Raw genomic sequence first — 25346 nt, forward strand, 5'->3', positions numbered from 1 at the left:
TTAAATTTTAATATGAATAAAAGATGAGGGACTTTGTTTAATTTTGGTATTAAGAAATCTCTTATTGAAGGCGTTTGTGACGCAATAGATAGTGAGTCATCAACCACCAGCCTACAAAGCGATCTCCAGGATGTACAAAAGGAGGGGAAAACTACCAGCACACAGGAGAAAAAGTCTGTAAGTACTTATAATATTATAAATTTTTAGTGATCAGAATGGGATATGTTAATGAAAATCAGCACGAATTAATTTAATGATGTTGGCCTGAGGAAACTACAATATACTATAAGATTTCGTTAGTCCAGATTGATAACTGATTTAAATGTAATTTTATATTTGTCAACATGTCATACTGTATACATAAGTGTACTAATACTCTATGATTATGCCATAATTAATTATTAATACTGTAATGGTTAATAATTAATAATTATCAATTAATAATTAATTATTGATTATTAATTAATACATTACAAAATAACCAAGGTGATCCGTTAAAATTTCAGGATTTGTGAAGTGTTCCATTGTAGAAAAGGTTTGGGAAACCCTGGCCTACACTTTGAAAGGATATAAGTCATCACTTATCATAAGCAGTACTCCAACAATGCATTTCCCCTTCCTATCCTGTCAAAAAATGCTGTACCCTTCTACTTCTATTCCTATTATTATATCATCTTCTGTCAACCACATCTCAGAGATTCCAATAATCATCGGACAAGCTGATGTTATCAGCACCACCAATTCATCTCCTTTATTCCAGATACTTCTGGCATTAATATAAAACATACAAATGTCAATGTTTCTATACCTATCATTATCCCCTCCAGACATCATACCTGGGAAACACACACTATCTTCCCTCTCTGTTTCCTTCTGTACAACCTCAAGCATAAATCTCAGATCTGTCGCCACCCGATTTACACTGCCTCTCAAGTCATTCATGCCCACCATCACAATCATCTCATTCACCTTTTCATCTCACTTAATTGTCATAGCCACACTTTCTATCATTCCTTTAGATAAACACTCCTCTAGCATCCTATCTTTCCCACCATGGATCATCAAGTCTCCTTACATCACACTTATTACCAGTCTGTTCTTTGAATGATCACCTGCATCCCTCACTCTTTCCTTTAACACTTTCTCTTTACATTCTCCTACTTACCTGCAGTCTCTCTATCCCTGGTTCCAGCATTTCCTTGCATTCTTCTCATTTCCTCTCCTCTACTGTTTCTATTCTCTCCTCTTCTATCATTCCCATAATTCTCTCTCACTGCTATTCTGATTTGCCTTGCATTCATGTCTTCCATTCATTTAATCTCATCTTTCACACTTCTCAACTCTTTCCCTAGACATTTCACCTCCTCTTTCAGCTCATCTCTCTCCCTCTCTGCAAGCTACCCACTTTTGCTTGTCATTCATCCTCTCAATTAAGACCATCTCTGAAAACTTCACAATTATTCAAACTTTCCACATTTCTCATTTCCTACATTATCTACATATATGTATTCCCCCATCTCTCACCTGCCACATACCCAACTGCCAGGATGCATACATACTATAAGTACTGCATACCACAAAATCCTGTAACATACGCTACAAAATGTAGTCCTTAAATGGGGGAGGACTTGGTGACACGGCATTAGTAATTGGAGCTGTGGTCATTCAAATAGTGCCAGGTACTAGGAACCACTACAACTATACTAAATGCTCTACTATATTATATGCTCTATATGGAACCACACACACACACACACACACACACACACACACACACATATATATATATATATATATATATATATATATATATATGGAACCTTTTTTATTTTTGAAGTAGTAGAACTAACAAGCCAAAATAATTAAAAAAAAAAGTTATGCATATAGTTTGGGAATCTGAACCTCTGTCCTTAGCTATAAAGCAAAAGATAAACGTATATAAAAATCAAATATAGTAAATCAATTATATTGTATAACAAATATTATATTATTTACACTTCCAGAATAATAATGGTTAATGGTTTGAGCTACTAGGAAGATATAATGCATTGTGATTAACTTGTTCATTAAAAATAATAAATCACTATACTTGTAATATATATAAAATTATAAGTTAATTGGTGCTGTCTACTCAGCAACTTTAATTATTTAAAAATTAATTACCTTAATATCTCTATGGGCAATTGCTGGCTTTCCTTGTATTCCAAATATCTCTGTATGTAGATGAACAATACCAGATATAGAAGAAAGAATTAACATCATCATCTGATTAGAGGAGAGAGTTGTACGATTAAGATAGTCATAAAGGGAGCCAAGTTCATGATAGTGAGTCACTAACCACAGTTGAGTGCATGAGTTGTATGATGTTACATCAGATCCAACATAACCTAAAATATTCTCATGGCGCAAAAGCACAGTGCTATATATTTCTGTTTCTCTTGCCCATGATGCTTCATCTCGAGAGAAAAATATTTTTACGGCAACATTTTCTCCTTTCCACACACCACGCCATACTTCTCCATATCGACCTTTACCTGAGGGAATCACAAAAATTCTAATTGTTTTTTTGAAAAATTTCATTAAAATATTAAAAAATTGTAATTCAATCTAAAGGCTATCTATGAAAACTAAATTTAAGTTTCATTTATCTTTTCCAGAATACAAATAATTTCAATTTATATTACACATTCAGAGAATAAAATCTTTGATTATTTCTGAATAAAAGGCTGACCCAAAATTTTTTGGAATGTTAGGTTTTATTTCTATGGCTTTTTTTTTTAATTGTGTGTCACAACAATATGTGTCCTATATATCAAATTAATAAGCATATTCTTGCAAGGATACACTCTTTAATTTAATGCTTTAATATTTCATTATGCGGTGTTTTTTTTTTTTTTTTAAGATAGAATGGACAAAATCAAAACTCTCATTTCCGATGGTCATTCTTCATCAATCCCAAGGCATTTTAAGCTATCAAAGCTAACCTGACTACAAACACTCCTAGATTATCTCTAGTAGTGATTTACCGGCCAGACAAAATTAACAGAGCTGCTGAAATGCTCTACATAAACTGAGACAAGTTTTGTATTATATCATGAACTCATCAGCTGAGGAGAGCACACAATCCAAGCATGTGTATTTCACAGACAATACATCTAAAAAATACATGGATTTCATTTATATAGCTGTTTAGGTGGTTAAAACTAACAAAGATTATCATATAAAAGAAATCCAAGCAAATAAAGACGTTAAATGGTTTAACAAAATCAATGGTAACATACATATATAAAAGAGATAAAAACATAATGCAATGTGGAATTCATATAGGACAAAATTACTACACAGATGCTCTGCAGAGCAATTCTGAATGAATTAAAATAATTTTTAATATATGGAACAAAGGAAGAAAGATTTTATTAATTCAAATTGCTAGTTGTACTGTTATTTGTTGGACAGCATACTTTTTTTTTTCAGACTAAACTCAATTATATTACAAATGTTAGCACCTTTTTTGTTGCCTATTCATTTTTACAGTATTTTACTTTATACCTATTTTGTTGACAATGTTTACATTATCAACAAATAAGAGCAAAGAATTTCAAGCAAGTGTTCAAAATATCTTGACTATGGCCTCTGAGCACAGGCAAAAATGGCTAGTTTCTTTACTGATTAAAATGGAGGATGGCAATCTCCCAGACATATGGTAGTTTGTACATCCAAATGTGTTTAGATTAGGAATATTCTATAAAAAGTAAGCAGATTCCCAGAAAAATCTTTTGCTTTTGAAGCAGAGTATTTTTAGAGTAATGGTTTTTCTCCATCATACTGCATGCAGGGTGTGACTACAATGTCTGATAATCCACTTTGTCCATGCTGGCTTATAGTTATATAATTTTGGTGTTCTCTCTGTTTAGCTACAGATCTATCAGCCTGTTCAAAATAAGGGGGGGGGGGTTACATTGACAATGTATCCTGTATACTCCTGGCACTGATAATGGATTCTTCATCATTTGGATAAAAGAAAAGGGAAGTTAGTTTAAATATTGATTAATAAGCAGTTTGTAATTGGCATTCACAGCTTTCTTTAATGTAAGAAACTGATACTGTATCAGTTTGTCTGTTATTAGGTGCAGAGTTTAATAATCAATGTATTTTTTTTTAGGATTATATCCATTATTAGTGAAGTTATTAAAGATATGTTGTAATTCTTTTTTGGGGTCTATTGTCATTTGAGGAAACAGCTTTAGCCTATTTGCCAATGTTTTTATTATGCCAGTGCAATTGGGAGGATGGTATAGGTTAATGTTCAGATAATGTTCTGTTAGTATTTGTGGCTACTCTGTGGATAATAGAGAGAGAGATTCATCTGAGTCTGATAAGTAACCTATCTAAAAAAAAAAAAAAAAACAGTAAACACTGGTTGTTTTCATTTTCTAAAGTAAATTTTATTCTACAGTTTAGCTGCTGTTTAAGTGCACTAAAAGCATAACTAATGTTATCATTCAGGCCTCCATGGAGTCAAAAGATTCATCGTGGGAGGTCCTCCCTAGAAAACACAAAGTCTATCATACCACTCCTGTTCTGACCATGCAGTTAAATACACATTGTTTGCATAGTACATCCAGAGGAAGTGAAGGAGGGAAGAACTGTAGTGGGGTGAAACTTAATGCTTTTTTACCTCACACATTTCATTGAAAAAATTTGCAAGTGGTGGTGGTGGTGAGAAAAGAGTAGCCACAGCCACATTTGATTTGGAGATAAACTGTTTTATTTAAACTGTTCTGTGTCACTGTCTGAGACCACACTTGGACTGGGCACTCCCTGTGTATGAGTAATGTACACGTCCTTCACTCCAACTATATGCCCCTTCTCTTTGTTTTCTGAATCAACTACCTTACATATGAAAGTTAATCATAAAAGACTAGAGTTTTATCTGTGGATACAAAAAAATTTCCCCATAAAAATCACAAAAAATCTAAAAATATAACAAAAAAAATTGGAACAAATAATAAAAATGCACCTCAACTTACCCTAAATGATACCAAAACTTTTTCCAATAAAAAAACTTCCATATTCATTTCACCACCATTCGAGGCATTAATACGAACATTAGTGATATACATCATCACTTACAGACATCAAAACATGATCTCTTTTTCCTAAAAAAACCTCAGTTGACATCCCTCCACAACCACAATCTACCTCAACTATCCCACCTACATCCTACATGATGTATTTCGTAAAAAGGGCAGAACATGTGCTTTTGTGGAATCTCATATCCCCTGTCAAAGGCTATCCAACTGAAATTCCCACTTTTTGATCTCCTCACCTCACTTTACAGCCTTCATTTGCTTCCCTTTACCACTCCTGTAACTGAACACATCCTACTGCCCTTTTTGACTACCTATCACTAAAAACTGATTTCTTACAAATTAATTATCCAAATTGTGAGATTGTCCTAATTGGGGACTTTAACATCCAACACAAACTGGCTTCCCTAGTCTGACTTCACAGATCAAGCTAGAAGGGAAGCTAACATCGACCATCAGTAATGACCTAATATACATAGTCAATCTACCAACCAAATTACCAGACAATCCTTATCATTCTATCAATATTCTTGATCTTTTCTTAATTAACTCTCCCTCCAAATATATTGTGAATGTCTACTCTCCCTTTGGCAACCAGAATCTTTTTCAAGTCTCAGGCGTGTATCCTATTCCTCAGACTCGTATTCCTCCTTAAGTCATCCCAGTTGGCACTATAATTGTGCCAACTGGGATGACTTCCAGAATTTTTATGCTGCTTTTCCATGGTCAGATTACTGCTTTTGCTCTCATGATCCAAACATCTGCCCTGAACTAGTAATTGAAATTATCCTCACTAGAATGAGAGCCTTCATTCCCTACTCCACTACACACCTATATCCAAGCCTGCCCTGATGCTCAAAAAAAAAAATAATAATAATAATAATAAAATAAAATAAAAAATGTGCCTCTATCATCCACGATAAAATGCAGCTTATGTTCAGTGGCTTAAATTAAAAACACCAGCTTCTCATTCAGCTTTCACAACAAGCCAGAAACGTGTAAAAAAAAAAGTTATCAATGATTCCAAAGCAGACTTCATAAGAATGAAATGCAATAAACTTGCCTCCTGCTCAAATGGAGCCTTCTGGTCCTCTGCTAAGGTTGTTGGACGTAACTTCTGCAATTCCATGTTACCATCTCTCTTGCATCCTGATGGCATTATGGTAACCTCACCCAAGGAAAAGACAAACCTCTTGGCAGAAACTTTTTCTTCCAACTCCTACCTGGATGACCAAAGCAAATCACCTACACATACTTTCACAAACTGCCCACTGCATGCGTCCTTTGAACTTTCACCAAAAGGATATCAAAAAAACTCTCATTAATCTTGATACTAATAAGGCTCCTGGTCCAGATGGTATTCTAATGGTTCTGCTCAAGAATCATACTCCAGAATTGACACCCATCCTGTAATGACCATATAAACTTTCATATTCTACTAGCATCTACCCAACATTATGAAAGCCTGGATGTAGCCCACATCCAGGCTGTATCCTAAAAAGGAGACAAAAGTCATCTAACTATTGACCATTGCTCTCACCTCAATACTTTCAAAAGTGATGGAGAAGGTTATCAGCAACCAGCTTCTTCATTACTTGGAGACTCATCAGTTAATTAGTAATCACCAATATGGATTCTGCCATTCTCATTCTACAGCTAACCTCCTAATTAATCTCACTCACCTTTGGACTCAGGCAATGGAAAGATTTGAAGAAATTCAATTTATCATTCTCAATATTTCTAAGGCATTTGATCATGTCTGTCACCAAGGCCTCCTGAACAAGCTGCCATCTTATGGCCTTCCTTCTACCACTCTGTGATTGGATTGCCAGTTTCCTCACTGGTTGTTCATTATGTGCCATGGTGGATGGCTTCAGGTTCTGTGCTCTCTCCCACAATCTTACTCCTTTACATCAACGATGTCCTTATTCTGATTTCGAATTTTACTCACAGTTTTGCCAATGACAGTACACTTTATTCCTCTTCCTCATTCTATAAACTCTGCAGTATCCCAATGCTACCTGCCTCAAGATTTTCCATAACTAATGACTCAAACACTGACCACCTGAACATCTTGAAATGGGATGAAGACAACTTAGTAAATTTCAAAAAAACTCAAGCCTGTCTTATTACCTACAAGAAAAATCCTATCTTATCCCCTCTCATTTTTGATAATGTTCCAGTTTCCTTTCAAGATAAATTTTCTCTTCTTGGGTTGACTGTCACATCCAGTTTATCCTGGCACAAACATATCACTTACATAGCCTCCTTAGTCTCTAAAAAGCTTGGTGTTCTTTTCCATTTTAAATATTACTTCTGTTCCTCACAACTCCTAACACTTTATTAGTCTCAGATCCGTCCAACTTTGGAATACTGTTCCCATATGGGGTGGAGCACCCAAGATCTCTCTAAAAATTCTTGATGGTATTCAGAAGAGGGTGTCTGCTTAATAGACTACCCTTCCCTCACAGACTATCAATTTATCATAGGTACTTTCTCATCTGAATTGGCTGCTACCACTCCTCCACTTTCTTTTAACCACAGAAGAACTAGAGCAGCCAGTGGTCAAAACCAATATACTGTCCAGCTTCAAACACACTGAACTAACTTCTCATCAGCCTCTTTCATTCTATCCATCTTTATTCTTTGGAACAATCTCTCCCCATACTGTTTTTCCCACTGAGTACAACTTCTCACTCTTTAAGCAACATATGAACAGGCTATATTTTACTGCTTAATCACTTGCCCATACATGGCACTGTAATGTTATGTCTTGTGACCTTTCATGATTGGGGTCAACATAAAAAAAATTATATCACATGTAATACCTGATTGCATTACAGAATGAAAAATAAGTATGTATTACCCGGATACTGAACAAACAGAAGCAATTTGGGACTTATTCAACTAAATTGCATTCTGTATTGGTTTAAACTACAAACAAAAATAATGGTACATCATAATGAAATCATACCAGCTGGGCTGATGCTTAGTTAAACAAGACCATTGTTATTTATGTCAGAGAACTAGGGAACATAGTGAAAAATCAGTTACTGAAATAAATTCATCCTCATGCAGCAGCATTAATGTATAAAGCAAGCCTCATTGGAAAAGAAGTGGAACTCGTAGAAGAATAAGAAAAGCATCATTTCTTAGTCCAATTATTGTTTTCACTCTCCTGATCAGAATACTTACAATGCTTCCACTTCTCCTCTAACCAGATCATACCACCTTAATATCATCAACAAATTCCTGATATGTTCTCTCCAGGGGAGAGGATAAAGAATACTAGTTAGTTATTCATGTGTGACATCATTTTGATGCCATATGGTCATTCCCATACCTCATTGGAGTTTTGGGAGTGAATCCTTCTGCTAAAAGAAGTGTTAAGTCACAGATGCCTTCCAAAAAGAGTTCATAGGACAGTCACAAACATGCACGCCCCTTACAGAATTCAAACCCACAGTCTCTTGGCTGGAAAGTGGATATGCTCACCACTCAGCCAACCAGACTGGCTACAGAATACTATGGTAGTACTATATGATTAAGTTTACATTATTATTAACTTTCTATCAATAATTTTCTATCAAATTAATCTGTTTTTGTCAGGACTTCAATGCTGTTCAGATATTATACTTCTAAAACAGTGACTGTATCAAACCATTTACACTTTAGTCTTCCTCTGGTTTCTTTTCTGATCTTCCTGGCACATAAACATTTTTACAAACATTGTATCTTCTACTTAAGTATAAAGAGCTAATAAGCTTCATTTCGGCAATGAAAACATTACTTAAATAAAGGGGATATTAAATCCCACATAGTTTTAAAACCGAATAAGAAACTCAAAGATTGGAATCAGAGAGTTTCTTGCCGAATATAGTAAACTATATAAAGTATCGGCGAACACTTAGCGTGAGCTAATGCACGCTAAGTGTTCGCCGATACTTTATATAGTTTACTATATTCGGCAAGAAACTCTCTGATTAAAATCTTTGAGTTTCTTATTCGGTTTTAAAACTATGTGGGATTTAATATCCCCTTTATTTAAGTATTGTATCTTCTATCCTATTTTAATGACTTTAACATCATACATTCATGAATGCTATCAATGTCAAATTCCATTCTAATATCTTCCTTTTTAATATGATTTTGCAATTGATACCATCTTTTCATTTCCATAATTAATCTCACAACTCTTAATCTGCAGTCTCTAGTTTCTGATTTACTATTCTGTGTCCAAACAAACTTTTAAATCCATAAATTAACACTGTCTTGTATACTGCTAGTTTAATGGTTTGGCTAAATTCTATTATTCCACATAAATTTATTCTACTAATTCCAAATAATAGCAGCTTGGCTTATTCTATTATCAATTTTCAAATTTAATTTGCCATCTTCACTAAAAATTGTGGCTAAATAGCTGGAATAGTTCACAGTATGGATTCTTCATTGAGAATGCAGTCGATGTTTATTACATTCTTTTTATTGCTAATCATACCAAATTTTTTTAAGTAGCTACTCAATTCAGTAAAGAATCGTGAAGATTTGTATCAGATTTATTGAGAAATACAATATCTATGCACAGTAATGAGATGAATTCAATATTTCCAATTTTAATATAAGGTTTAATGACAAGACCAATTTCATAATATTACCCATAAAGATGATGAATAACAGTGGAGATAACATGTACTTCCTATTTCATCTGATTTTACATCAAATTATTTTTGCATTTCCCAAACTTCTCATTACTGATCGATTGATTGATAGGCTATATATTACTATATAAAATGTCACATTTACATTGTATAACTGTGCAGTTTAAATCTCCTATCACCCTATCTTATGCCTTTTCCAGATCTACAAAACTTAAATACAGATCACTGTTATATTCCTGTGATTTTCCAGCTATTTATCTAAAAGTGAAAATCTAATCTTGACTACCCCTATTTGAACTGAACCAAGAGTGTTCTCCAATTTTTCTTAGCCCCTTCTCAAGTATGTTTGCATAAATCTTACCTGAAACACTGAGTATGAAAATATCTTAATTTCTCTTTTTGCTTTTACAGATGGTATGATAACTCTACTCCAATCATAGGGAATTTAATTTTCTGATCAAGCTTTCTGAATTATATAGTGTAACACTTTTATGCCTCCATATTTGAGTTTTGCATAAATATTATTTATTCCAGATGCCTTTCACATTTCAGATTTCTAATGGTTTTCTATATCAATTACTAACACGTACTTGAGATAGAAACCCTATCTGAATCTCTCTTGAATATTTTCACTGTTCTGTGATTGCTTGTTTCATTGAACAATCTTAATACTCCTAACACACAGAATATCTTCATTTTAATTTTTTGATATCATCATTATTATCTCTAAATCCTTTTAGCAGATTGCTTTCTTCATTACTAAGCTTTCTTTTCAATAGCTTACAGAACATTTTGCCACATTTATGATATTTAGTTTCTGTTTTCTTCTTGACATCTTATCATGACCTTTGTTTAGCTATTTTTATGCACATGTCTTTTTACATTTTTATCTGTATTCTCTGTTAACTTACTTGCCAGAAATTTATATGATTTCTTCTTTTCCAAAATATCTCTTTAACTTCTTGAGTCCAATGAGCAAAATATTTCACTATGTTCTTCCTTGGCTTAATCAAATAAACTTTTTTTTTTTTTTTCATCTAGATTTTGTCATCAAGTCTTCAAATTTGGTTCTTGTTTTCAAACTGTCATTTTTTTTTTTTTTTTGGCAATCTGAGTCTCTGAGTCTACAGTTCAGCTCTGAAACCAGCTTGACTGATTGTTTTTAAAATTTTTATAATTTTTTTCCTTTCTACTGTGATAATAAAAGTAGATAGTAATCATTTTCTATTTCAAGTCTGCTGTATACTCTTGTATCCTGAACCACTGTAAAAATATCATTATTATCAACAGACCTCCATGGAGTCAAGAGACTTGCAGGAGGCCCCACTTTTATATCATACCTTGACTTAAATGCTGTCCCTGCACTCACCACACTCTCAGGCAATGAATTCCAATCACCCACCATTCTCTATGCAAAATTCTACTCCTCATTCCCTTGCTCACACCCATCTCATAAAGCTTCCAAGGATGTCCTCTCGTTCTTCCCCTGTCTCCAGATATTCTATGAAAAATCTCATCTAAGTTAATCTGGTAATTACCCCTTAACAACTTATACGTCTTGATCACGTCTCCCTTCTTCCTTCTAGCCACTAGGTTCTGTAATTTGCATTCTCACAATCTATTGTGATAGTCCAGAGAACAGAAACCAATTTAGTCAAGCATCTCTGAACCCTCTCCAACATCTCATCATCCTTTTGAAAACCTGGCAACCAAATCTGCACACAGTAATCCATATGTGGCATGATCATAGATAGTCCTGTATAACTGAATCAAAACAGCCTTACTTCTACATGTTGGTGTAACCTGCATCATTCCCATAATCCATTGTGTCCTCACAATTTTGGCAAAATGTCCAAGAAATTTCAAGTCCTATCCACCATTACCCCCCCCCCCATATCTCTCATCTCCTCTACCTCCTTTAAAATAACCTCACCAAACCTATAGCCTGCATTCCATCTTTGCTTTCCAAATTTTAAAACCTTACACTTTGCAACATTACTGATATCCCCACACACACTCGCCCATTCAGACAGTCTATTTAGTTCCTCTTGCAAAGCTACAACAGCTGCTCTACTTCTCATAAGCAAACAATGATCTGCAAACAATTGTATATCACCATTTAAGCCCTTTCCAATATTATTTACATAAAAATTAAACAACAATGGCCCCAAAACAGACTCCTAGGGCACACCACTAGTGACTTTCCTCTTCTGGGATATCAATCCCCCAAACTGATACCAATCAGACACCCTATCTCCTGATATCCTAATCTACTATCCAACCCCATCTGTTCCAATTTAACTACCAGTTATGTGGCAATCTATTGAAAGCCTCTGTAAAATTTAAATATATTATTGTATATGTACCCCCCCCCCATTGTCTAATGTATTTGTCAAATTGTTATAAGTAAGCAAGCAGACTGTTAAAATATGATCTTCCTTTAGCAAATCCATGCTGCCCATTAAACAGAATTCGCTGCTGTCAACTCAGTTTGAAATCCTTGTCTTCACTAGCTTCCTCACTAACCCAAAAGCAACAATAATCTATATACCTATGCACCCACTGAGACTTCAAATGAAAACTCCAAGAATGCTTTTTGGAGTTTTCAAGTCTCCTTTTTTTTCTCTCTTTTCTACAGACAGCATAGAGAAAGTCTATCAGACTTTGTCTATACAGTCTGAACACACAATCTTCACATCATAGGTGGAGATTTTAATACACAAGTAGGATCAGATGTTTCAGAAATCACAGACCTTTCATGTACCACAATACAACACTCATAACCTTTCTTGTAGAAAGGCTTATACGCTGGTTAAACATGATAATTAATATTTAAGTAATTGACAGTGTACACTAGAAATATAAATTAAATCAACTTTAATATATACTTTCCGATATTTTGGCACCATCACGTTACCATCTTCATGGGAACTTAAGATAAAGACACGTGCACGCAAGTACTAAATAACAGCAAATGAGAAACGAAGCGAAGAAGCTACTGTTTTCCTAAAGTCCTGATGGTGCCCCCTGGTGGGCTGTATTAGTGTTCTTGGCCTTTGGGCTGAAGTTCTTCTGATGTATGTTTCCCAAATTTGGGGCAGTCTCATGCATCCAAATTTGTTGAGGTTTGGCATATTCCTAAGGACTGAGGCTGATTCCATGAATAGTCTTTCATATTTGAACTTGCTGCAGTGTATTACTGTGGCTTTCTTCCACCTTATTCTGTGGCGAGTATCCAGAGCATGGTCTGCAAACCCAGAGTGGCTGTACTGGTGAAATCTGATGTAGGCCTTGCGTTCTGAGATTCTGATATTTGCTGTCCTGCCTGTTTGGCCAAAGCAGGACAATTTACAGCTGCAAGGGCTGCTAAAGACCAACCACTTTCCCTAGATCTACCTGGTATACACCAGGTAGATCTAGGGAAAGTGGTTGGTCTTTAGTGTCACCATTTAAGCCCTTGCTGATGTCATTTACATGCAAATTAAACAACAATGGTCCCAAAACAGACCCCCGAGGCACACCACTAGTGGTTTTCCTGTTCTGGGATATCACTCCCCCCATATACAACTTTCTAATACGTATCAGACAGCAATCTCCAATCTAATACACTAATTTATTATTTAACCCCATCTGTTCCAATTTAACTACTAGCTTGTTGTGTGGCAATTTATTGAAAGCCTTTGCAAAATCTAAACATACTACTGTATATGCATCTAACTTGTCCACTGTATTCGTCACCCTATTATAATAAGTAGGTAGACTGCTAAAACATGATCTTATTTTTAGCATTAAAGAGAATTGTGCTGCTCTCAACCCAATTCTATATTCTTGTCTGAGTTTCTCTTATACCTTGACCACAACTCTAGACAAGCAAACTGGCCAGTAATTCTTTTCTGCAATAATGAAATTTCCTGCAAAAAAGGATATAGGATTATTCTCCACAGAACAAGTTGGAACTGTTTGCAATGGTTTTATGCTTAAAGTTTTATTACAAAAAAAAAAGAAAAAAAAAAGACATCTTGAATTAAGTTTTCATTTAAATCTCTGGAATAATCAAGTTAAGATGGTTTGAACTCCATGTTAAACTATACAGTACAACATAAGCCTGGTATTCTCTAAAGACTGAGTTTACACTTACTAAATCGAAGGTGAGTTAGACGATCTCATACGGAGGTAGCAGGGTTTTTTCTCCCGGAAACTCAGGTTTTTCATCCTGCATACAGTTCAGTTCTGAAACCAGCTTGACTGATTGTTTTTAAAATTTTTATAATTTTTTTCCTTTTTACTGTGATAATAAAAGTAGATAGTAATCATTTTCTATTTCAAGTCTGCTGTATACTCTTGTATCCTGAACCACTGTAAAAATATCATTATTATCAACAATTTGGTGTGCAGAGACTGGAAAAAGTGTTGCTGAATGAAGTGAAAATGGATGTGCAGAACCAGGGAAACTAGAACTACCAAGGAGGGGGGGAAGTGGATATCCAGACATCAGTGAGACAGTTGAGTGTAAAAATGTATATAATGTACCTGAGCCAGCAATAAGGACAAAAAATGGGAATGGGATATTTAGAATAACGCATCAAGATAGGGGTGGGACAAAGGGAACACTGCAATTCATGTATACTAATGCCAGGAGTATTAGGAACAAGAAGGAAGAATTTTTGGCCTTGATTGGCTCTTCCTGGCCACAGGTTATTGGCATTAGTGAAACATGGCTGACGGAAGATGATATAGTTAGTGGGATAGAATGTGTAGGTTATAGTATGTTTAGGAGGGACAGAGAGAATAAAATTGGGGGAGGGGTGTTATTGATGATAGCTGATGAACTGCAGCCAGGGAGAATTGAAGTATTGCAGGATAGTGAAAGGAGCTCATTTGAGGCTATTTGTTGTGAGATTGATACTGGCAGAATAAAATATACAGTTGGGTGCTGCTATAGACCAGGTGATGGAATAGATGGTGGAGATGGTATGCATAAACAAATTGATGAAATGAGTGGAAGGAGGGTAATTATTATGGGGGATTTCAACTATGGTAACATTGATTGGAAGAAGGAGAGGACACATGTGAGGAAGGAAATGGATTTTATTCAATTATTAAGGGATAACTATCTGAAACAGCATGTAATTGAAAATACTAGGGGTGTGAAAGTGCTTGACCTGGTAATAGTATCTGAGAATTTGACTGTAATGAATATGACCATGTTGCCACCTATTGGTGAGAGTGATCATAAGGTCTTGACCTGGGAGGTGGCTAAAGGTGTGAAATTTGTGATTAAGACAGGGTATATGTGGAATTACCGTGCTGGCAAGTATGACAAGCTTAGGAGACTGCAGACTGCTTGGATCAGTGCCATGGCATGTACAACTGCAAGGGCTGGACGTCGATAGAGCATGGGAAGTGATCAAAGAGCATTTACAGGAGGTTATGGCTGATTGTATACCTAAGGTCCGAATAGTGAAACAAGGAGGGGTTAAATGGATGAATAACACCATTAAGCTTGAGCTGCAAAAAAAGAAACAACTATGGAGGGAATTTAAAGAAAGGGGTGACCTGCAGGCACACGAACGGTATAAAGTACAGGCCAGAAGGGTAACGAGTGTGGTAAAAACAGCAAAAGCCGGTTATGAAAGGAAACTAGCTATGCAAGCAAAAGAGAATCCCAAACAGTTCTTTCAATATGCTGCAAGCAAGAAAAAAACTGTACATGGCAAAATGATTTTAAGGAATGACGATGGTAAAGAGTTCACTGAACCAGTCGATATAGTGGAGTTACTGAGCGCGCACTTTGCAAAAATATATCATCCAGGTGGTGACGTTGAAAAAATGAAGGATTCGCCGATGAAGGAACCATTAGTTTATATGGGAATTGTGATGAATGAAGTGGAGGTGAATAGTCTATTACAGAACCTTAATGTGAATACATCTGTGGGATTGGATGGTACACCGGCACGGGTCTTGCATGAAGCGGCTAATGAATTATCAGTGCCCTTGACCATGTTGTTTAATCTGAGTCTCAGGTCTGGCTTAGTCCCGAAGGCGTGGAAAGAGGGGAAAATAGTTTCACTGCATAAAGGAGGATCCAAGACTATGGTTGCAAATTACCGACCGATCAGCATATCAGGAGTCGTTGTCAAGGTCTTGGAGAAAGTAGTTAAGGGAAAAATACAGGAATGGATTGATGAAAATGAGATACTGTACAGAGGACAGCATGGCTTTGTGAAGGGTAGATCATGCCTCAGTAACTTGCTCAAGTTTTATAACAAGGTGACAGCTGAACTGGATAAGGGAAATGGGTTTACAGTGATACTGCTGGACCTGGCAAAGGCGTTTGACAGGATACCACATGGAATTCTAATCCGTAAACTACAACATATGGGAATGGATATAGGGTTGGTGAGATGGATAGCTGGGTGGTTGATGGAGAGATATCAAAGAGTAGTTTATTCAGGAGTAGAGTCCAAAAAACGGCCTGTGACTAGTGGTGTGCCACAGGGTTCTGTTCTTGGACCACTGCTGTTTAATCTGTTCATTAACAATATAGGGAAGGGTCTAAGTGGGACAGTTCATTTGTTCGCTGATGATGCACAGTTGGGTAGGGCGATAGTGAATGCAGAAGATGTCAAAGTCTTGCAAGATGACTTAGATAGATTGGAGTTCTGGACTAAGGAGAATGGATGTCAATTTAATGTGACAAAATGTAAGGTCATGCATTTCGGAGTGAAAAGATTAGCAGCAGTATACCACATTGGTGGAACTGTACTCCAAGAGATTGATGAGGCCAGGGACTTGGGAGTGTTGGTGGATAGGGAGATGAAGTTTAGGGGGCACATTGCGAAAGTAGCTAAATCAGCTCATCAACTCACTTGGTTGTTGAAAAATACCTTGACGAGCAGAGAAAAACAAGTTATTGTACCTCTGTACCGAGCCCTGATAAGACCTCATCTCGACTACTGTGCCCAGATTTGGTCACCTCGGTTCCTTCTTGATGGGGAGGAGGTTGAGAGGATCCAGAGGCGAGTGACTAAGATGATAGCAGGTCTATGGAATGAACCATATGAGAACAGGTTGAAGATTTGTGGGTTGCAGAAACTAATTGATAGGCGGAAAAGGGGAGACATGATTGAGACATTCAAATTGCTAAAAGGATTCTATAGGATTAATTCAGATGATATTTTTGAGATCAGGACTGGTGGTGGGAGAACTAGGGGACACCCATGGAAGCTGGGCAAGAGCGTGGTTAGCAGGGGTGTTAGAGCTGGGTTCTTTACTTTTAGAGTGGTAAATGAGTGGAATAAGCTGCCAGAGTCTGTTGTGGGTGCTATGACAGTGAGCGAGTTCAAGGCAAGGTATGATAGATACTGTGAGAATGTTGAACAGCTGCGTGAACATGATGTTTAGGGCCTCCCTCGATGAGTCTAAGGACTCCTGGAGTAGCCCGTGGTAATAATAATAATAATAATAATAATACAGACAAATCGGCCCTTCAAAACACACGCAATTTACAGACAAAAATACTAGTGGAGGTTGGCGGTCAATGTCGTTGATGGAGATTATTCGTAGTAGAGGTATGGTGTAGTGGTTGAGACAGTTGTAGGTGTCCTCCCGCGATGAGTCTTCTGACTCCTTGGAGGTATCAGAAATAATAATAATAATAAATATTAGAGCCTTAATCTCTTTTTTTAAAAAAACATTGATATAACGAATGTATTGTTTATTTTCAGCCTAAAATCATGAGAGAAATGTATAAGTGATCAAATGTTCTAAGTTCCAGAAAGCTGTCAACTTAGAAAACTGGAAGAGGAATGAAAAATCTTGATCACACTTAGTCTTATTACTTCCTTTATGAAGCGGAATAATTCTGCCAGCTCTCCATTCCTTTGGAACCTGGGCGAATCTAAGACTCATGTTATAAAGGTATGTTAAAGTTGTTGTTAACTCCTTGGAACATTTTCTTGAGACACATGGTAATATACCATCAAGTCCTATAGCCTTGTTGACATCAAGTTTACTAAATTTGTCATGTACCTCCTACCCACTCACCATCAGTGGTTTCTCCCCATATTCCCACTGTTCTCAAGTTCTGCATTATGTTACAATCACGAGAATGGAATACTTTAATGAACTGCTCATATAAGAAACTCCACTATATCCCCCTCAGTGTTTATCATTCTCCCATTATTGCTTATTGCTGATGAAAATCATCCTCCCATAATCACTCTTCCTTCTACTGGCCACATATCTAAAAAAAACTTCCTAGGATTTCTTTTAGCCTCATTTGCTAACTACTGCTCATACTGCACTTTCACTACCCTTACCAAGTGAGTCACCTTCCTTGCTTGCTCTTTGTACTACTCACGTAATTGATTATTGGCACTGCCTACACAATGCCTTTTTCTTTGAGATTGCATGCTTCACTTCTTGAGTTTTCTATTTTACACCTACCTAATTTAATTTCTGATCTTTGAAATAGACATATTCATTGCCTCTTCCAGATAATTCCTGAATAGAGACCAAGCAGCACTGATTTCCTTCCCACCCAATTCCTCATTTCATGGTATCACTGCAATCCCTTCCTGAGGTTGTCATAATCCCCTGCCTTATAGTTCCACATATAACCCTTTTTCATAAAAGTTCTGATATGGCTGGCCACCTCCCAAGTGATCACTTCATGGTCACTTTCACCAACTGGAGGAACATGTGACACTTCATTTACAATAATATCTTGTGATGAGATAATCAAATCCAAGACTTCGATCCATGTGTAGCCTCTGTTATGTACTACTTAAGATAGTTGTCCTTCAAAAAGTCAGGAAATTCATTCCCTTTGGTTCCAGAAGCTGTCTCTTCATTCTAGTCTATATTACCATAACTGAAATTGCTCATAATGATTACCCTTTTCTTATTAGTCAGACCAATTTCCCTAAACATTTCCTTCTCACTGACTTCCATATTACCAGTTCTATATCAACACTTTACTAAATATTTCATCCTGTCCACCTCACTTCACACATCAAAACTACTGTCACTATTTTCTCCCTGCATCCCCACCCCAGATGGGCACAACTCCTCCTCCCTTTTTGCCTTATCTATCTTCATGAAAGACTACATATCCCTTCATTTCTATTCCTTTCAGAATGTCATCTCCACATTCAACCATCTCTCATTTATTCCAACAGTTTTTGGGTGAATAAACCATCAATGCTACAGTTTCATTCCCCTTGTTTTAAATACTTCTAGCATTTGTAAACATACTAGATAATTTCTTCTTCTTCTATAACAAGTCCCACTGATCCTGCTTCTCGGATATGACTCCTCCACACACCCTCCCTCCTCAATTCTTCTCTATCATCACTGATATCATGTGGAAAAAATGCCATGTAGATGTTGAAAGGCTTAAAAATTTTTACATTCAGATATTCCTTTAACTTGTAAAGCCTTTAAAAATTTAGAATCTCTCAACATCTATTTGGCATTTCTCAGAAAAATCTCCAGCTTTCTTGTATCATCAAAAGACAAGCTTCTTCCACTTAATTTTCTAGGTGTCCATCAGATTATTTGCTCTTATTTTGAACAGTCTAGAATATCTGCCTCAGTCTGTCACTAGGAACATAAATCTTCTGTCAAGTATTTTGAATTTGAATAGGCTAGCCTTGCTGACATGCCATCTCTTCTGTTAAGCACAGTCCTCATTCCCATTCACAGCCAAACCTAAATGTTACCTCCACATCCTTGACTATCTTAATCTTTCTTGAGCACTCATACATCTACTCCTGAAACCATTTACATTAACACAGTCTCTCTGCCCACCCTGTGTTCCTTCTCCCTCATTCTCGTCATTTGTGCCACTCATGTCTCCATTTGCAAACTCGCCTATACTCTTTTTCTCTTCTACAACACTCTTCTACTTCGTTTCCTCTTGCTTCCTCAGGTCTTGCATTCATTTCAGCCATTATTTTCTCTTGCAGCAACAATTTCTCTGACTGACTCATTCCAAATTCATTTAAATGTATCCATCTCTTTTATACAGCTCTATCTCTATCAGCTACCTCAAATTGACCTCACACATTCCCAAAATGAAGTCCTTTCTCATTCCCATTCTTCCTCACATTTCCATGCAAATCCATAATTTTCCTCAGTTTATTTCTCATACGTTTAACTCTTGCCTCATCTTTACCAAATCCACTTTCAACTCTACAATTACTTTCTCACAGCCATTTACACCAATTGTATCTTCGCTACCTTGCATGTCCACTGTCTTACCACTCATGACATCTATGCTTGCTGTGCTACCACTTAACATCACTCACTCACCCACTTTTGCCTGCTGTCTTACCATTACCATTCAAGCACTCAATCATACACAGTAAAAAAGAAAACACAAAGTTCTCCAACTCCATAAAAGTCTAACTAATATCTGGAAATCCAATCTAATCATTACAAATACCAACATTTGTTTGTACAAAACCACTAGTCAAACCATATTTACATATGATGCCAAGACATGGGACACCACTACTCAACAGCAGTTAATATCACAATAGCTTTGGGACAATATGCCTTCAAACAATACTAGGATATATTCCTAACACTGTTGTTTTTGAAAAAAAGCCAGCAAAGACTCCTAATAAAAACAATTTAAAAAAAGTCAACTGAGATGGTTGGGACACCAGTTTAGACATTCACGTCCAGTGCTATTGCTATCTACAGCCAACTAATGGAACAAAGAGGAGGAGGAAGACCAAGAAAACAGTTTTGGCAATACAGGGTGTTCGGGATAAATTTGACAGTTTCGTAAGGAAAAAGAAAATCTTCTTTGTATCTATTAAATTTAATGAATTGACAAAAAAACATTACAGGCAGAGTTAATTACAATACTATCAACAAGATTTACTCAAAATAACCACCATTAGCATCGATCACAGCTTCAATTCTGCTTCGGAACCTCGAACAAGCTGATGCTACAGTCTCCCTGGGAAGGGCCGCAAAAACTGTTTTAATTTTATCCATTAACTGGGCTTTTGTATTACTGGAAGTGCGATTGGTGTCTTTTTCAACTGCGCCCCATACAAAATAATCCATGGGGTTAAGGTCTGGGGAGTTTGGAGGCCAAACATTTGGACTGGTGAAGTCGTAGAAATTTTCAGACAACCATTTTTGACTTTTCCCAGAGGTGTGGCAAGGGGCCGAATCCTGCTGCCATACATACGGCCTACCATTGGCTACCCTTGTTATCCAGGGCTTGACTACAGTTAGCAACTCCACGAACAAAGCCCGAATTCCAATGCCAGGGTTCTTCAACACCTGTTCCTGCAGATTTGCGAGGAATTCTGCTGTACGAACGCAATCAGATCGTCTGCTAGGGATCTTTCTTCTTGCTACATCCTCGTAGTCACCACTGCAAGTCTCTAGTTCATGCCTGATTGTTTTTACTGTATTCAGGGAGCATTGGGCAGCAGTCGTAATATCCTTATTTTGATGGCGGGCACGAATCATCATGATACAAGTTATTCTCTTCCATGATTCAGGTGGGTTCCAGCTATCCATCCTTTCTGACATCTTGTATATGAATGAAGAAGGGTCCAAACTTTTAAATGAAGAGAAGTGTGTGTTAATACATGTAACTTACGGAAAAATATAATTAATTATAAATGTCAAATTTATCCCGAACACCCTGTATATAAGCAAACTTCTTTTTGAGGATGAGGCTCAAACCATCTGATATGTACTATTTAGCACAAAACAGAGCAACTTGGCTCACTTTCATCTAAAAGACAATACCTCCATGAATTTTTGTTATATGAATATTTCTGTATATATTTCCCTATTCATAAATGATGATAAATACCACATGAATGACAGGAAGAAAAAAAGTGCAGGTAGTATGTTTACAAATTTGGATATAAATGTTCACTAGCAGATCTTATGAGGGTTAAATTTTAAAAAAAAATTAATATTTCTTATAATCAATTTATGGATATAATGAGTAAACTTATTTAAACGGTCTATTTATGGTGTTTGTTGTTCCAATGCACAGACTACTGAGAGTCAAAAAACCTGTTAATATATATCTTGATGAAAAAAAAAAGTTGGCAGATAATGCTATTTTAATAAAGAAAAAGCTCTTCAGAGGGTGTTAATTTGGTATGTGTATTCAGTTTTCAGTGATTAACAGTTTACAGATATCCAGTCAGTCAATGAGGCTATGTTGAAAGAAGTCAGGATACCATCCTTAGCATTAAAAATAAAACATTCATATATTAATCATTTTAATGATGTAATATGAATTAACCCAGAGTGGTTTAATTAATTTTGAAATGTACTCAGAAGAGGGGAGAAATAGTGGAGACATGTTTAACTTTGTGATGCATATGCTGATGGTTACTGGTTTTAGTTTTATTTATTTTATTTTTGTTTGCAAAAAAATTTGCATTTTTAGGATTATAGGATTTAAATTCCAGATCATCAAAGTCATATAAGAAGGGGACAAGAGGAAAGAGATACGGCTTTGATGATCTGGAATTTAAATCCTATAATCCTAAAAATGTTCTGAAAAGTAACCACAACAGAATGAATTGTAAATACAGTATATGTGGTATTGTAGTGAGAGTGATGATTAAATTTATATATGACATTAGAGCATCAAAAAATATTTCATGACTGTCACATATGAAGTCCCAAATGAAGTCCAACAGCAGAATATAATGCTAAAGGAAATTCACTTTAGCAAACTATCCACTACAACAAAGTATTCCTGTGGTCTCTAAGAGTTTGCTACAGGTGAGTTAACTGAATATTGAATTTCTTTTAGAATGGAATTTTGCCTATGAGCAGTAAGCATCAGCTGTATAATAGCAAATTTGGAAATAATGCAACAGACGAGATTTTTTTTAAAACCAATATGCAACTTTTGACTAATATTTCATGATAATTTTTGAATAATAGTGTTATTCAAATGAATACCATATGAATAATAATTTCATATGGTACTGAATGCAAAGTGCAATATAATTTGGATTAGTGATTTACAAAAAAAAAAAAAAAAGCCAGAGGGAGTTGAGTGGTCCTCAATAAACATTATTTAGCATTATTGAAGGTGACCAAATGTCGAAGTCTGATAATAGTTGGAAGTTGCTAATTCTCAAAATGATCCAGAAATGAGAAATATGAAACCAAGCTCAATAATAACCTCATAAACATGAAACATTACCATGGAATGCACTTAAATAGAAGAGGAGATGAAATCACCATTAAATGAGTGTTTGAAGCAACAATTGTAGAAAAAGATCCAGAAGATAAAAGCACTCCTAACAAATAAATGCTGTTAGGAATGCTTTTAGAAGATCAAAACATAAGTTCATCAAGTCAGAGATATGACCAAGTACAGCAATTTCAAAAAAAGTAAATAATTATGAAATATTATAATAATCCAACACAATATCTGTTATATCCCTGTGAAGATATGAAGTATCCATACCAGAAAATGATCTGATATAAAAAAGTTTCTTTATTTATAATGAAATTTGTAGGCTTGATAAATGCCACTGAAAGTGGCATTTATCAATTTCATTGTAAAGTGCTAAGGAAATTCACATATGTGATAGGGCATGTTGTCACAGGAACACACACACACACACACAGTGTAGGGAAATGCTCTTTCAGGAGTAACTGATACACAATATAATGAATGATGCAAAGAATTTTCAAAGGATTTTGGAAGAGAAATTCTTGTATATGTGTTTCTTTTCTATTTTTTTTAACACAACTTTGTTGTGCTGTCATGTTGGAGGCTTAATGGATTTTTTACAACATTCTGAAAGGATTAAAAAAGAATTTAATACTTCCTATATTTCGTCCTAGTCACTAGGACATCCACGGGGATTACAAAAATAACTAATGTAACATGTACACAAATATCAAACAATACTCAGCCCAACCACGTGGGTGACACTAAAGTCCTATCTAGGTGGAGTGCCCTCTAAGGGCGGTTGTAGGTGGCCTGGAATGTAAGGTGGGACCTCTGGTGATGAGTGTTTCCCAAATGTTCGGAAGCTTAATGCAACCGTATTTATTAAGGTTTGGTTGAATTTTGAGAGCTGCTGCTGCTTCTAAGAATGGTCTCTCTTTCTTGAATTTGCTGTGAATGAGCATGGTGGTTTTCTTCCATGATACCCTGTCGGTGGTGTCCAAGACATGGTCTGCCAAGCCTGAATGACCATAGTTGTGTTTACAGATGTAAGACTTGTGTTCCTCTAGGTGGATGGATGCTGATCTGCCTGTCTGTCCAAAGTACACCAGCTTACAGGAACAGGGTACTTTGTAAACTCCAGGCAGAGAGAGAGAGGAGGGAGCTGATCTTTCGTAGAACGGATGAGGGTAGCAAGTTTGCGGTGGAGCTTATATGCTGTGTGTAGGTTATACTTTTTTAGAATCTTGGCTATTTTTTCAGATGTGCCACGAATGTAGGGTATGGTGATGGCATTTTTAAATTCTTGTTGATGAGAAGGACGGAGAATGGGGGAGGAACTGATTATTTTACACACGAATTTGTTGTGCTGTATTGCTATACACAACACGTACTATTTGTATTCTCTTATATTCATGTACTGTATGCCTTATCTAGTGGATGTAATAACTGTCTTAGAAATGGAAGAACCTCAGTAGACATCATATTAGAAATAAAGAAAAACAGATAACTTACATTCAATAAATTAAGTTTTAATGATAGAAGTTTTCCTGTTTATCTGGGCATCTTTAGTACAACTGAAAAAAAAAAACAAAAAAACCCTAATATATAATTCATAGAAGGATTTTTTAAAAAACCAGCCCAACCTTCAACAAGGTAAGAAATGATCATCAATTCCTATAAAAATTAAATAAGTTAGTTCTTTTCGGTCTGCTAATCACTCCTCTCTCTCTCATAAAGGATATAAACATAGGCCATTAAATCTATGTAAGTCTGGACAATGAAGTAACGTTTCATGAGTTTTTTTCTTATACGGAATCAGCTTTTATATAGGTTAGTCTTATTCCATAGGGCTGTGCTTAACAGAGATGGCATGTCAGCAAGGCTAGACAATTCAAAATACTTGACAGAAGATTTATGTTCCTAGTGACAGACTGAGGCAGATATTCTAGACTGTTCAAAATAAGAGCTAATAATCTGATGGATACCTAGAAAATTAAGTGGAAGAAGCTTGTCTTTTGGTGATACAAGAAAGCTGGAGATTTTTCTGAGAAATGTCAAATAGATGTTGAGAGATTCTAAATTTTTAAAGGCTTTAAAAGTTAAAGGAATATCTGAATGTAAAAATTTTTAAGCCTTTCAACATCTACATGGCATTTTTTCCTATTAAAAAACTCTACCTTTCTCTGTTCACCAAAGACAAGCTTCCTCCACTTAATTATCCAAGTGTCTATCTGATTTCTTGATTTTGAAGTTTGTCTACTTTTGGCAATCTGGAAAATGTGACTTTGTCAGTTGTGAGGAACATATATTAAGTACAGACAGCCCTCACTTTACGCCTCAGTTCCGTTCCTGAAAAAACGGGCATAAACCGAATCAGCGTAAAACGAACAAAATTTTAATGGGAGG

The 25346-nt window shown here is 35.9% G+C and overlaps 1 protein-coding gene across 4 annotated transcripts in view; it reads right to left on the reverse strand.

The window, feature by feature from the left end:
- LOC150109592 (activin receptor type-1-like) overlaps window positions 1-25346 on the reverse strand; it is a 238237-nt gene that overhangs the window by 63454 nt on the left and 149437 nt on the right. For all 4 annotated transcript variants that reach the window (XM_090409163.1, XM_090409157.1, XM_090409149.1 and 1 more), the window contains exon 6: window positions 2164-2534. In XM_090409163.1, coding sequence (XP_090265289.1) covers window positions 2164-2534 — 371 coding nt within the window. The remainder of the gene's footprint in view (window positions 1-2163; window positions 2535-25346) is intronic.

The sequence above is a fragment of the Typopeltis vanoorti genome, chromosome 2 (assembly GCF_054136105.1).
Source record: "Typopeltis vanoorti isolate ZY-2024b chromosome 2, IOZ_Tvanoo_1.0, whole genome shotgun sequence".
Taxonomy (NCBI): domain Eukaryota; kingdom Metazoa; phylum Arthropoda; class Arachnida; order Uropygi; family Thelyphonidae; genus Typopeltis; species Typopeltis vanoorti.